Raw genomic sequence first — 14,743 nt, forward strand, 5'->3', positions numbered from 1 at the left:
CAAGCCCGCCGGCCATGTGGCTGGCAGGCTGGCTACATGGCTTGCAGGACCTGGCAGGTGAGTACAGCTGCTGGCCTTTTTTTCCCTTTCATGTGACAGAGTATTTCCAACTTCAGAAATAATCCAGGGGGCACTCATAGCGTGGCTGAGGTGCCCTCAACTGCAGCATTAGGACTCATGATGCTGATGTTGTTGGCAAGAACATCAGTTATTTTGTCTCTTGTTGCAGCTCTGGATAAAATTACCAATTACATTTTGGTGGTGCTGTGGTGGTATTCATTTTCAAAACTATAAAAGAATTGTAAAATAAATAGGTGTGTGTATGTGGTTAGTATGTGTGCAGGCAGGTAAGAATAACGAGGTAGACAAATTACAGTTAGAGGAGGTTTGTGTCTGGTAATGAGTTAGAAAGCCAAAGTCCTTAGTAAATCCCTTTGGTGGACTCCCAGCAGCAATCATCTTTTAACCTTGGTTTCTTTGTTGGAAGTCTGTGTTCTTCTTCAAAAACAAACTTTTCTTTGCCAAGCTTTTTGCTGGCTTAAAAAGAAGCATGGACAGTAAGTAGTTCAAAGATCTGTTAATTGCTGCCTTTGGATGAATGGCTTTAAAATCATTTCAATGGCAAAACAAACAAAGTGAGGTAGCTGTGAAATGAATAAGAGGATAGAGTGATGAGCTGTTTTGGAAGTTTGGTCACTTTGATATATAGCCCTGCTGGAAATGCCATTAAATGTTCCTCATTGTTCTTCCTTGTTAATCTAAAATTTTTCTTTATCATGTTTTCCTACGATATTTTAGTATCAAATTAATTTGATTGCACTGGATAACTATACTTAAATAAGCCTGCTTAGGTTTTTTTTTATTTTAAAGCCTTGTTGATGGATATAAGTGAAATATAGCTTTTTGGGTGCAATTCACTAGAGTGAGCGTGCCTGTCATTGAGAATGCATCTGAGTGTACACATAGGCAGCCAAGGTTTAGCATATGTTATCTGTAGCAGGTCCTGAGTGTAGGTTGAAGTGAATAGTGAATGTTGAAATCACCCAGTATAATAGGAAGATAAACAGTGATCACGTAATAGGAGTTGCAGTTGTTGAAAGGAGACTGCCAACAGGAGAGGAGGACAATAGAGTAATGGAAGATCTAAGGATGGGAGGTCTCTAAACAGAAATATAGGTGATCAATAATAGCTATTGAAACACCAGAAAAATGAGATATCTGTAGCTTATCTGAGTAAATCTGTTCAATACCCCCGCCATGGCTACTGTTTACTATTCATCTTCCATTCCACTTGCTGTGAAGAAAGGAAACACACCTTTTGTGTCTTATTAGCACACACTTTTCATATTGTTTAATAATAGAATTAATTTATCTAATATTACTATTGTAACCTACCATTATAAGTGTGCAGCTGGTGCATTATGGTAAAGGATAAATGGAATTTGTATGTTCATGATCATTTTTGACATATTCTGGAACCTTTTGATGTAGTTTGCCCCTTTTCACTTCTGAAACTGTCTTTTTCTTGAAGAACTAGTATAACATCACTTATATTGAACTTACGCGGAATGGAGGAGTAGCCTAGTGGTTAGTGCAGTGGACATTGATCCGGTGGAGCTAGGTTCAATTCCCACTGCAGCTCCTTGTGACTCTAGGCAAGTCAATTAACCCCCCTCCCCCTCCCGTTGCCCCATGTACAAAATAGTACTTAGTAACATAGTAGATGACAGAGAAAGACCTGTATGGTCCATCCATTCTGCCCAACATGATAAACTCATATGTGCTACTTTATGTGTATACCTGACCTTGATTTGTATCTGCCATTTTCAGGGCACAGACCGTAGAAATCTGCCCAGCACTAGCCCCGCCTCCTACCGCTGGCTCTGCCACCCAATCTCCGCTAAGCTTCTGAGGATCCATTCCTTCTGAACAGGATTCATTTATGTTTATCCCACACATTTTTGAATTCTGTTACTGTTTTCATCACTACCCCCCAGCGGGAGGGCATTCCAAGTATCCACCACTCTCTCCATGAAAAAATACTTCCTGACATTTTTCTTGAGTCTGCCCCCCTTCAATCTCATTTCATGTCCTCTAGTTCTGCTGCCTTCCCATCTACGGATCACTTATATATATATTATGTAAACCGCTTTGATTGTAACCACAGAAAGTGGTATATCAAGTCCCATTCCCTTTCCCTTATTCAGTAGTTTTCAAACCATGGGGTAGATTGATGAAAGAACACTACTGCTTTAGCACACTCTAATATGCATTAATGTGTGTTATTTGCCAGAGGTCCCATTTTATGTATTGGGACCTGTTTATTAATAAGGTGACTTTTGCTTCTCCCAATGATAATGCCATTAACACACTTGAATTACCACAGTGACACAGCTTAGCAGTCACCAGTACCCAAGAAGCATATATCAGATTCAGCACTTTGCACTTATGAATCAAAAAAAGATTCACAAGCTGTGGAATGCAGGATTTGTTGGTGGCTGCTATGCTGTAAAACTGCTGGTGTTTTTGCTAGATCAGTATCAAAAGCTGCCTTATGTTTACTCCGGTGTGTAATTTCTTAAGGGTGTGTTGCTGAATTAACCTGGGATATTGATTTTTTAAATGCATGATTTCATGTGATTGTCTTCTGACCCCTGATGCAGTCTAGGCAAAACGTGACCAAATCAGGCTATTTTTGTTAAGTAATGCCAATTGATGTGGTTCTACTATAAATGTTTTAAACTTTTACACTTTGTGTTAATCTGCTTCTGTTTCTAGTACTTTAGCAAGTGCAGATCAAAGCCTCTCTTGGTTGTTTAAATTAAACAAGAGGTATTTACTGCACTAGGGTGTAGCAGTTAAATTCAGCATAGCCAGGGTCAAGAGCCCACAACTCAGTGTGCCTTGGATGTGTGTCAGGCTCGAAGTCTTTTTGTGAAGCATTGTTACTAGAACATTATGCTGTAGTCCAATTTAGCATCTTACCAGATTTACAGCAATACATTATTTCCACACAATCCAGGACAGCACCCAATATTGAGTTCTTGTTAAGGAGTGTTAAGGTTAAGGAGAGTGAAAAGCAACAAAACTATATGGTCTGCAGTGTTTGTGAAATGGCATTGAGAACCTTATTGACACTTTGTGTTGTAGACCTCAGTCCTTCATAAATATAAATATATGCAGGAAAGGCTTGTCAACATGCCATATGGTATGACATCCTCAGTGGAAATAGGGTCTTAGGCTCTGCAGCATAGAATGGTGGATTTTCATGAGTTCAACTGGTATCTACTGGCATTTCCAAAACACTGTCCAATTGATAGAAGTTTCACAGTGGACCCCCAGGTTGAGTGTGTTTTTCCTCCAAAGAAACACTTACCAGGACCTACTTCTTTCAGGTAACAGCAGTGAAGGCCTTGTCATTGTGCTAAAAAATAAAAAAAATTAATATCCTGTTGACTAGTCAAAACCAGGGATAGTATTGTAATTGGATCCAGAGGAAATTTAAAATATATCTGTTTCCGTTTTTAAAATACTTTCAAATGAGAGGAATATTTTAAGTAAACCGTTAACCAGTCTGTGACATCTGAAGTTGGAGTTTACAGAGACGCTGCAAGTCATGAATCAGACAGGGCCAGTAATATAGTGGCTATAATATAGAAGTCTTTCAGAGTCAGCAGACATTAGCTTCCTCTGTATTGAGAATGTTGGGCCTTATGGCTACCACTGCATGCAACCCATGAACTAGGTATGCAGTATAGGTGTTGCTACAGGGTACAGATGGTGGTAAGTTTTAACTTAATGCATAATTAAGCTCTGATATTTGTTGCCAGAGGATATGGTAAAAGAGTAGCTGGGGGTTTATTATTTTATTACCTATGGTTGATGTATTGATTTTTAGAAAGATTTGTGGAATAGCTTAACATTTTTCTTTATATATATATATAATTTTTTTTTAGGTCATGGCGAGAAGACCTGAAATGGAAGATTTAGACTATTATGCCACTTCTCGGGAGCAGAGGTTTCGTCAGTTTGCTTCAGTGGAATTTGAAGGCCAGCTGTATATGACCCCACGTGATTTTATTGAATCTGTTACAACTGATGAACCAAGAGGTAAAGTGCATTTTTGGCATACTAAATAATAGAGTGCAGAGCTATTGTCTAGCAGTTGTATGACAGACCATCAAGTTTGTCTCCAGATTTAGGTTTCCATTTCTAAGATTAGCTAGGGTCAGTGGCGTACCAAGGGGGGGCGGTGGGGGCGGTCTGCCCCGGGTGCACGCCGCTGGGGGGTGCCGTGGCGCGTGCCTGCCTCCGAGTTCGCTATCTTCGCTCGTTCGCTGCAGCACCCTCTGCCCCGGAACAGGTTACTTCCTGTTCTGGGGCAGAGGGAGCTGCAGCGAACGAGCGAAGTTAGCGAACTTTTCGGAGCCGACAGGCGCGCACCGCGGCACCCCCCCCAGCGGCGTGCACCCGGGGGGGGGGGCCGCATCGGCGATCCGCCCCGGGTGCAATCCAGGCTAGGAACGCCACTGGCTAGGGTTGAAGTGCTTTGGAGTCTTCATACAAAGCCTGATAAAGGAAGCTAAAGATATTGCTTCAATGGCAACATCTACTGATCCACTTAGAGCAGATATTGACTGAATCCTGCATTGGACTCCCTCCCACCTCCTTTTTTTTTTTTTTTTTTTTACGAAAGGGACAAGGTGGAGTTAAGGGAAAATAAACAGAATTTGTGAATGATAGTTCATTAGCACCAATGTCTCACATCATGGCTGTGGACAATCTCTTAACTGATAATACATTTGCATATATTTGTTATAGGAATATATGTATGCATGTTACTTAGTTTTATGCAAATATTTTAAGCTATGGAATATAGGAGCACATATCAACATTTCCTTGTCATCAATACCAGACCAGTCCAGACTAATGGGTTATGTCCATCTGCCAGCAGAAGGAGACAGAGAAAATAGTTCCAAGTACTTTGCCCCCTTAAGGGTATCATGCAGCCTGGAGTTCTCAGTATTTTCTCTGTCTCTTAAGAGATGGTGGACGGATGTCTCTGCTAGTGACAGTTGAGTAAGGGGTGTGCTGGTACCCGAATTTGGGTACATTTAAGATGATGCCCAGTGATCCTGGGTCCCTTATCTGCCAGCTAGGGTGATACCTGGGAGTCCTGGGTCTCTCCCCTCCCCTCTCTCGCCTGGAGCGTTTGTGGCTCAGCAAGCTTGCATGTGGCATGGAGGGGTTGTTACAGGTTTGTGGTCCGTCTGGGCACCAGAGTTTACCTTTGGCGGGCTTTGGATTAATGGGTTTCTGCTGGCTGGCTGTGACTGTAGGTTACTTTCTTCTCTTTTCCACCATTTGCAGTAGTAGGGCCCCTTTTTATTTGGAGGCCAGGCCTTGCTCCGTCTCCACAAGGTCGGGCCTTGTCTCTTTTCTGCAGGTCAGGCTGAGCTGGGTCTTGGGACAGCGGGCCTTGCTCCGTTGGTTCAGGGTGTGCCTCTGTCTCTGGACGGGGAGTCTAGTTCCGACTCTCGGTATTGAGCCTGTAGCTGTCTCTAGAGGTAGTACTCCAAGTTTCTCTTATTTGCTGTCAGTTTCCTTCCGAGCCAGGCAAGTCTCTCTAGTTGTAGGTTGACTGGAGTTTGCTTTTGAAGCGGGGGGGGGGGGGGGGGGGGGGGGGGCCTTTTGTACTGGATGTGACCTGTCACTTTTTTCCATTTCTCCTTGTGGCTAATTTCTTTGATCTAGCCTTCTTCCCTAGAAGTGGGGGCATTGTTGCCGGGATACCGTCCTAATATGTTGGACCTAGTTCCAGCTTACACTGGAGTATCCATCCCGCCTTCTGGTCAGACGGCAGACCTTAGTCTCTAGCCATCGAGCGAGCTCTGTTCTTGTTTTTAGAACAGACCTCTGCTGCTGCTTGATTCCTGGGGCTTCTTGCTTTTCAGGCAAGTGGGTTCCTCTTTGTCTGTGAACAGTTGTTTGTCTTATGGGGGTCAATGGTTTCCCATCTCGGGCTGCTGTCACAGTTTTTTCTTGACTCGATTCCCGTTTCTAGGCTCAGCTGGGTTCTAGTTGGCGATGCCTACCTCCATTTTGGAGAGATGATGCCTTCTCCTCCTTTTTTGGTGGACGGTAGTTCTGGTCTGCCTGTTGAGGTTTGGGCTGTTTGGTTCTGTCTTGAGGCGCCCTATCTGCGGCTCTGGTTGCTGTTTGACCCGGTCTTGGTTTGCAGTGCAAGATGTTGCTTCATCTCTCCTCTGGGAGTTCATCTTCTGTTTGGGAGGGTTATTTACCACTGGGGTGAGTTCCTTCTCTCTGTTAGCTCTTCTCAGGTGGACTTGAAATCCTTTGGCTTTCCTTCGGTCTGTGTTGGGGTTTTGCTTCTCAGCTCTGGGCCTTGGGGACCTCTTTAGGCTTCTTGCGCAAGCTCTTTGGGTTCTCAAGGCACTGTTTTTCTTCCAGGTTTCTCTGGGTTTTCTCTTTTTTTTTTTTTCAAGGTCGCTGGATTCTCCAGCACTTGGAGACATCTGAGGGTCTACGCCTGATGTGGGTCCTTTTCGGGGACTGTTCGGCATCTGTGTAGCTGTTTCTTGGTCTTTGTTGTTCTTCTGTTCAGATTGTTCTTTTCCCACCCTAATGCTATACTGCTTTGCTACATCTCATTAGTCTGGACTGATCTGGTATTGATGACAAGGAAGGAAATTGTTCTTACCTGATAATTTTTCTTTCCTTTAATCATACCAGACCGGTCCAGATGCCCACCCTGTTTGTGTTTTTCTTCATTGTTACTTCTAGGGCTGAATACTGTGTCAGTGACTGAGCCTATTTTGGCCTTCTGGAAGCAGGGACCATTCTAGTGGACAGGATTCACCTTTGCTCTTCATGCCATTTGGTGATGCCAGCTCTGCATGGCTCTCGGTTGTGCTTCACTGAGGTGCCGTTTCTCCTGCTTCAGGGGTGTGTCTGCATGGCAGATGAAAGGACTGAGTGGTGTCTCTCCTTGCTCCTCATTGGGTGGTTTAGATGGCCCTTACCCAAGAGCCCGGAAGGTCTCCTGACTGGGCATGCTTGGATTTCTGGTGAGCTCTTCTCTTTTTTTTTTTTTCTCTCTGTTTTTTTTCCTGTAATTTTTCCTGTTTTCTGTTCTTTTCTGGTTTCTAGTTGTTGAGGGCACCATTACTTGGCTATTTGAAATACTGAGCACTCTAGGCTGCATGATACCCTTAAGAGGGAGCAAAGTACTTGGAACTATTTTCTCTATCTCCTTCCGCTGATGGATGAACATAGCCCATTAGTCTGGACTGGTCTGGTATGATTAAAGAAAAAAAATTATCAGGTAATAACATAATTTTTCCATAACAGAAGGTGATGGAATTTCACATCTAATTTTGATTTTGATTTCACTTTCTTCTTTCTTTTTCAGTTTAGAAACCAAAAGAAGTTCTGAGTAAAGATTGATTTTAGCCAAGAAGAGATATTACATCGTAACACAGTAAATGACAGGAGATAAAGACCTGCATGGTCCATCCAGTCTACCCTTACAGTGATTCTACTTATAAAATCACATAGATAGTGATGAGATACTTTATTATCTTGATAGGTATGCTTTGAGACATCTGTTACCTGATATCATAATTATAAAGCTAAGCAATATTTAGGAGGTAATCTTATAAAGGACTTTTTGTACTTAAAAACATTAGGGGGTCTTTTATTTATTTATTACATTTATACCCCACATTATCCCCAAAATAGGCTCGAGTTCAATGTGGCTTACAGTTACATTTATAAACACATAGTATGAGTTACAACAATATTGAAGTAGAATAAAGAAGCAGCTGAGAAAAACATATTATTGAATAAACTGCAGGTGATGTACATAATATATATAATAAATGATAGAGAACCAACTATAAATATGTATTTCATTTTACATTTGAAATAATGCAAAACACACACAAAGAAGAAATCACTTCAGTTCTGTCTTTTTATCCCAGACCAAGTGGAAACAAAAGAATGGAACATAGAACAAAGCCCTTTCCACGCAGGAGGACTTAGAAGCGCATAGGCACTGCACCTATCAACTTATTTTACTAAGCCACGGTAGTGTTTTTAGCTCGCAGTAGAAATCAGCTGGCAATAAAATGCCAGGACACCCATAGAAATATAATGGGCATCTCAGCGTTTACCTCCAGCTAATTTCTTCCGTGTGCTAAAAACACTACCACAGCTTAGTAATATATCCCCTTAATGCCTATAAGAACTTCTATAAAATTGCCCCAGGGTTATACATGTAAAAGGGTGCCACCCACATGTTCAGGGTGGATTTTAGGTGGCGTGCCAGTGAAGTCGTGCTTTACATGCATTTATAATATATGCACACACTATATAGAAACAGAGCAAATTACAGCATAAAAAGACAATAAGGCCTTCCATACCAGCTACTAAGTTCTAAATCCTTTTCTCTCACTTAGGGATCCTCTGTGCTCCTCCCGTGCTTTTTTGAATTCAGATAACGTCTCTGTTTCCACCACCTCAGCCCAGGGGTAATTCTATGCAACCACTACTCTTTCTGTAAAGGTATATTTCCTTAGATTACTCCTGAGTCTGTTCCCGCTCACCCTTATCCTATGCCCCGTCCTTTCAGATCTTCATTTCAGTTGAAAGAGGCCTGCCTCCTGATTTTGCTATTGTTTTTGGTCAGAAAGTTGACAAGATCGTTTCCCAGTTTGAAAATAATCCTCTTCCTGTTGAAATCTATAATCCTTTAAGTGATGATAAACTGTGGTCTAGATTTTCTATAATATCAGAATCGCAAATAGAAAAAATACTGATGACTATCAATAATTCTGTCTGTAAATTAAATCCTTTACATCCTTCTATTGTGAAAACATTAAAAGCACCGTTTTTACCTTTGTATAATACTCAAATGGTAAATGCGTCTTTACAAGAGGGCATAATGCCATCACCTCTGAAATTAGCAGCTGTAAAACCTTTGCTTAAGAATTTGAATCTTAATCAGACACAAACTGACAATTGTCGTCCAATTTCTTCGCTACCTTTTTTTGCGAAATTTATTGAACACATAGTATTTCAGCAACTTCATGATTTTTTACAGCAACATGAAATTTTAGATCAACATCAATTTGGGTTTCGAAAAGATCATGATACTGAAACGTTACTAATGTCTTTGCTAGACAGTGTCAGGACGGGTTTTGATAAGGGTACTAAGTTTCTATTAGTGACCTTGGATATTTCTGCAGCTTTCAATACCATTGATCATTCTATTTTGTTGAATCAATTACAATTGATCGGATTATTCAGCTTTGTGCTATGTTGGTTTAAATTTTTTTTGAAAGACAGGAAGTTCTGTGTATTCGAAGGAATAGAGAAATCGGAGTTTTTGGCTTATTCGACAGGAGTCCCACAGTGTTATTTAATCTTTTTCTTCTACCTTTATTCACATTGTTGCGATGTCTTGGGGTACAATACAAGTTGTATGCCGATGACATACAGTTTGTATTGCCTGTTGAGAACTCCTTTAAAGACACTTTTATCTTTCAAAAATAGTGCATTGGATGGAGGGAAATCATTTGAAATTGAATATTTCGAAAACTCAAATTCTTTTCCTTTCTGCTACAAAAGGAGTAAATTGTCCTAAAGTTTTTAACATGGACTCTGTTAATATCACCATTGTCCATCAGATTAGAAATTTGAGGGTGCAACTTGACACTACATTATCTATGAAAAATCAGGTTGGAAATATAATAGCAAAGGTATTTTTTTATTTATAAGAATTTAAATTTACAAGCAATAAAATAACTTGCCAGAAATACAGAGAAAGTAATACACAAGAATTATTTCAATCAGGTAATTCTATACCCTTCCTTAGACCACAAAATAGGGAGAGTGAAACAAGACAAGGAGATCAATTAAACAACAGTAAACAGAAAAAACGTGGTATTAACCTGATTATCCCCAGTTATTATTTATCTGAATCATTATTCCACATTGATCGTCTGGTTGGCTTCTTCAAACCCAAAACGGTGTATATTCAATTTATTTCGTTGGAAACATACTTATTGTCCAATATTAGTAGAAATAATACACCTAATTTCATTTTTTTCTCTTTTAAAACCAGAAATTATTTAACAATGTTGAACACTTGAGTCTCTAATCCATTTTCCACCGATTAAGGTAATCCCAGTTTCACAGGCTTCACTCCTTTTGAATTAATATTACTAAGTAATAAGTAATAATTAATATTAGAGGAATCATTACAAAGGAAAATAACAAAATTTTCAGGAAATATTTCTGAGGAAATCTTTAGGAGTCATACCCAGAACTCTGGGAAAACAACAATCTCAATATTAATCATCTGTAATAATATTCATTTTGTTCAAATTTCTGGTCTATTATTATTTTCAAAATCTTAACCATTTCCTACTCCTGTAGAACTTCATTTGCTGTATCAATTTTTCTTTCTCAAAGGGTTCGATTAGGTTATCCATGTAGCTCACTAATAAGATTATATCTGAAGCAAAGTTATTTACTACCACCATTAGGTCCTGGAGCACCTTCCATATGATATTCAATGTAACCTCCACGGGAGCCAAAAACTCCAAGCTGATAGCTCTTACGGATTTAGGAGTGGCACCACCGACTTGGGTTCAGCTGTAAACGACTTCCGTTTCAGCATGGAATCCTAACTCACTCCTCCACTCCTTTGGACATGGTGATTAAATGATTCGGGAGCGATGAATTTGTTTCCAGGTCCAAGAGCGTCGACGTTCCTTCGCCGGCACTAATCAAAGGACTCACCAACCCCGTCATCTTTTTCAGCCTGCCTATCTGATATCGCTGCCTGGATGTCTCAAAGTCATCTGAAACTTAACATGGCCAAAACCAAGCTTCTCATCTTTCCCCCTAAACCCACCTCTCCTCTCCCCCCTTTCTCTATTTTTTTCTTACATTTGTACCCCGCTGTTTCCCACTCATAGCAGGCTCAATGCGGCTTACATATTATATACAGGTACTTATTTGTACCTGGGGCAATGGAGGGTTAAGTGACTTGCCCAGAGTCACAAGGAGCTGCCTGTGCCTGCAGTGGGAATTTCTGTGGATGGCACTCTCATTCTCCCTGTCTCATCAGCTCGTAACCTTGGGGTCATCTTCGACTCCTCTCTCTCCTTCTCTGCTCACATTCTGCAGATTGCCAAAACCTGTCGTTTCTTTCTCTATAAAATCTGTCCCTTCATCTCTGAGCACTCTACCAGAACCCTTATCCACACTTTATCACCTCTCGCCTTGATTATTGCAACCTGCTTCTCACCCGCCTCCCACTTAGCCATCTCTCTCCTCTTCAATCAGTCCAAAACTCTTCTGCGGGACTCATTTTCCACCAAAGTCACTACGCTTACATTAGCCCTCTCCTTAAGTCACTTCACTGGCTCCCTATCTGTTCCCGCATTCAATTCAAACTTCTCTTATTGACCTATAAGTGCATTCACTCTGCCGCTCCCCAGTACCTCTCCACTCTTGTCTCTCCCTACGCCCCCACTCGGGTACTCCGTTCTATAGATAAGAGAGATATATCTGTCCCCTTCTCCTCTACTGCTAATTCCAGACTCTGTTCCTTTTATCTCGCTGTACCTCACGCCTGGAATAGACTTCCCGAGCCTGTGCGTCTAGCCCCATCTTTGGCCGTTTTCAAGTCCAGACTAAAAGCCCACCTCTTTGGCGCTGCTTTTGACTCCTAACCACTACTCACTTGCCCTGTCCTTTTATCCCCACCTCTTTATTCCCTTACCTCTTAGTTGTTCTGTCTGTTTACCTGTCTTATTTAGATTGTGAGCTCTTTGAGCAGGAACTGTCTTTTCGTGTATGGTGTACAGCGCTGCGTATGCTTTGTAGCGCTATAGAAGTGATAAGTAGTAGTCATCTGTGGGCAGCTAATCGCACAGCGGTCCCACACTTGCTGCACAGGGGACAAAACTCTGGCCATCGGCGGCTGACCCCCGATTGTTCCCTTCCTCTCAGTTAAGGTAACTGCAGTTGCAGAGAGGAAATTTCAAGTAAACGAAGACAAAACTTCAGAGGACAGCTGGGCCGTTGAGCGTACGAGCTTCAGGTCGCCATCTTTCCACTCTCCCTAGTTTGGGACACTCTTTGTCTGGTTTCTCCTCAGAGGCCTGTCTGATATGGGTCTTTTTCTCCACCTGTGTATGCTTTTGGTAGTCAAACTGGATGTATTGATTATTGCAGGGACCATACAGTTTTTGATTTTTGTAGGAAGTATATGTCTTCTGGCTTTTACAAGGCATTAACTGTGGCCTTTTATATCCAGAGGCTTAAACCTGAAGCTGCTTGTTACCAAGAATTGACTCCAGCCCTCATTTCCATTCTTTATTTAATACAATTGATGACAAGACAAACAACTCAATCACTTACAGTTGCGCTGAGATGGATTAGTATTCTGTACATATAGATTAATTCCAAGTCTCTGATCAGCCCCCTCCAGAAGGGAGCACTGACAGTGACTGGTGCTTGAAATACTGAAACACAGCATTAACAGTACCATAGCACAGGTAACCGCACTGCCACATAGTTATAAATTCACTATGAATTGCTACTCTGAAAAAACAAGCAGTAGTTTACTGCCTCAGCAAGGAGAGATTCAGGTCTCTCAACACACTGGATCTATAACCTAGGCACAACTTCCATCTCTCATTCTCCTTAAGAGAGCAGTCGAAAGGAGGGGGGAATTCTGCTCCTCCCATCATGTCCTGAGGCAAAGATCCAAAAGGTGTTGAGAGCAAAACATAGGTGTTCATAAGGGCTAATCACAGAGGACTGCAGAAATGCAAGGATATAATTCATGTACATAGCTTAATAAATATACAGGCATAATCTGTCACACACAGACAGCATAAGCTGCCCCATGCAATGGGAGCAGAACAATGATTTGATTTTTCTGCTATACTATCATTCTAAATTAATAACAATATGGATGTTTACAATTCAGTAAAATCATCATCAGAACTCAAAATTTGAGGAATCGCAAACAGGATATATAATAGGAGGAAATGCAGTAGCACAACATAAAATCCAATAAACAATTACTTATGGAAAACAATAAGCTAAAAGTTAAAGGTATGGGTAAGCTGATACATCTGAATGCCCAAGGTAATCATCGAACAAGGAAAGACTACTTAAAACTCCAAGCATTGATCCCAGTCTTAAATTTCTGATAGGATCTTTCCATATGTAATTTTATAGGTAATGAGTTCCAGAGAATGGGGGACAGTATAGAAAAACAGTGAAACCTAATGGAAGTTTTGTTATAAGTGAGAATGACAAGTAGATTCACTTGAGGAATGCAAAGCTTGCAGAAGGGTTATAAGGAATTGGCATAAAATACAGTAGATAAAAAAAATAGGTGCAGTGAGCTAATATAATTTAAATGCGATTCTGCCACTAATGGGCAACCAATGCTGGTCCTTCAAAAGATGAGTAAAATGGACCCTTCTGCATGCATTATAAATTAGTTTCACTGCTGTATTTGTATTAACTGAAGTAGTAGTAGTAATACCTGCCAGTAAGGAGTTACAATCGCTTAACCTATTAATTACAAGGATGAAAAAAAGATGTTTGGACCAGATGTGAAATGTGCCCATTAAAAGAGAAATTGCATTCAAACTAGGCTCTCAGTAAGCAAAGTGTATCTTTTTAGAATTCGCAAAATATATTCCAAGAAACAAATGCAGAATGAAAACGCTGCTAGTAGTAGAAATTGGTCACAATATCTGAAAAAGAAAAGGGAATCATAATATGAGAACCCTAACAAAAAGAATAGATAATAACTTGGGTTTTTTTTAACCACCACCCCACCTGCTATATCAGCTACGTCCTTCATTCATATTACTCAGTGTATTCAATATAAAGTGTTGGTCTTGGTGCATCAAACCATTTATGCTGTTGCCCCTTTGTATTTTAAACAAGTCCTCAAAGTGTACCATCCAAAAAGGCATTTAAGATCAGAAAACGCAATGCAACTGTCTTCAGATCCAGTGATGCAGGCTTATCATGTAGACACTAGAATTTCCTCTTTTACTGTTGCAGGTACGCAACTATAGAGCACTCTTACAGGACACTTGCAGCTTTGTAATAATGTGATGAAATTTAAGAAACTTCGTAAAACACAGTAGTTTGCCTGCATTTTATTGAGTTTCTGGAATATTATGTCCTTTGATATAACATGAGTTGACCTGTGATAAATGACTGTATGTTATGTTTTATACAACATTGTTATGTATGTTTTTTTGAAAAACACTTAGTTGATTAAGTGGTATATACATTTTAAAAATACAATAAATAATACATAAATAAATACTTTGCTGTCTGCTCACAGCTTTAAGATGCAGAGAGCAAAACATAGAACTTACCAATGTCCATTATCAGTCTGATTTACCTCAGATCCAACACTACTAATGAAGCAGGAATGAACATCAGAAAAGGTACCTTGAGCTTTGAGACATGTCAAGTACCCTTCACATCCCTCCTGGTTTTCCTCCTAGTAACAAAGACAGCAAGGCTTCTGTTTTCTTTTATAATGTTTATTAGAAACCACAAGTAACATATAAAATATACAACAAATATCCTATACATAACTGAGAGCATATGTAATAACTAAATACTACAAACTTGGTGGTTATTTTTTCAAGTTATCACCCTGCCT

General features: G+C 40.4%; 1 protein-coding gene across 7 annotated transcripts in view; it reads left to right on the forward strand.

Moving 5' to 3' along the window:
- The window catches only part of MICU3 (mitochondrial calcium uptake family member 3), a 195,686-nt gene that overhangs the window by 33,658 nt on the left and 147,285 nt on the right, over positions 1–14,743 (forward strand). For all 7 annotated transcript variants that reach the window (XR_003940729.1, XM_030191433.1, XM_030191434.1 and 4 more), the window contains exon 2: positions 3,957–4,110. Coding sequence is in view for 6 of the 7 variants with exons in the window: in XM_030191433.1 (XP_030047293.1) it covers positions 3,957–4,110 (154 nt within the window). In the remaining variant the exon portion in view is untranslated. The remainder of the gene's footprint in view (positions 1–3,956; positions 4,111–14,743) is intronic.

This window comes from Microcaecilia unicolor, chromosome 2 (genome assembly GCF_901765095.1).
Source record: "Microcaecilia unicolor chromosome 2, aMicUni1.1, whole genome shotgun sequence".
Classification (NCBI taxonomy): Eukaryota; Metazoa; Chordata; class Amphibia; order Gymnophiona; family Siphonopidae; genus Microcaecilia; species Microcaecilia unicolor.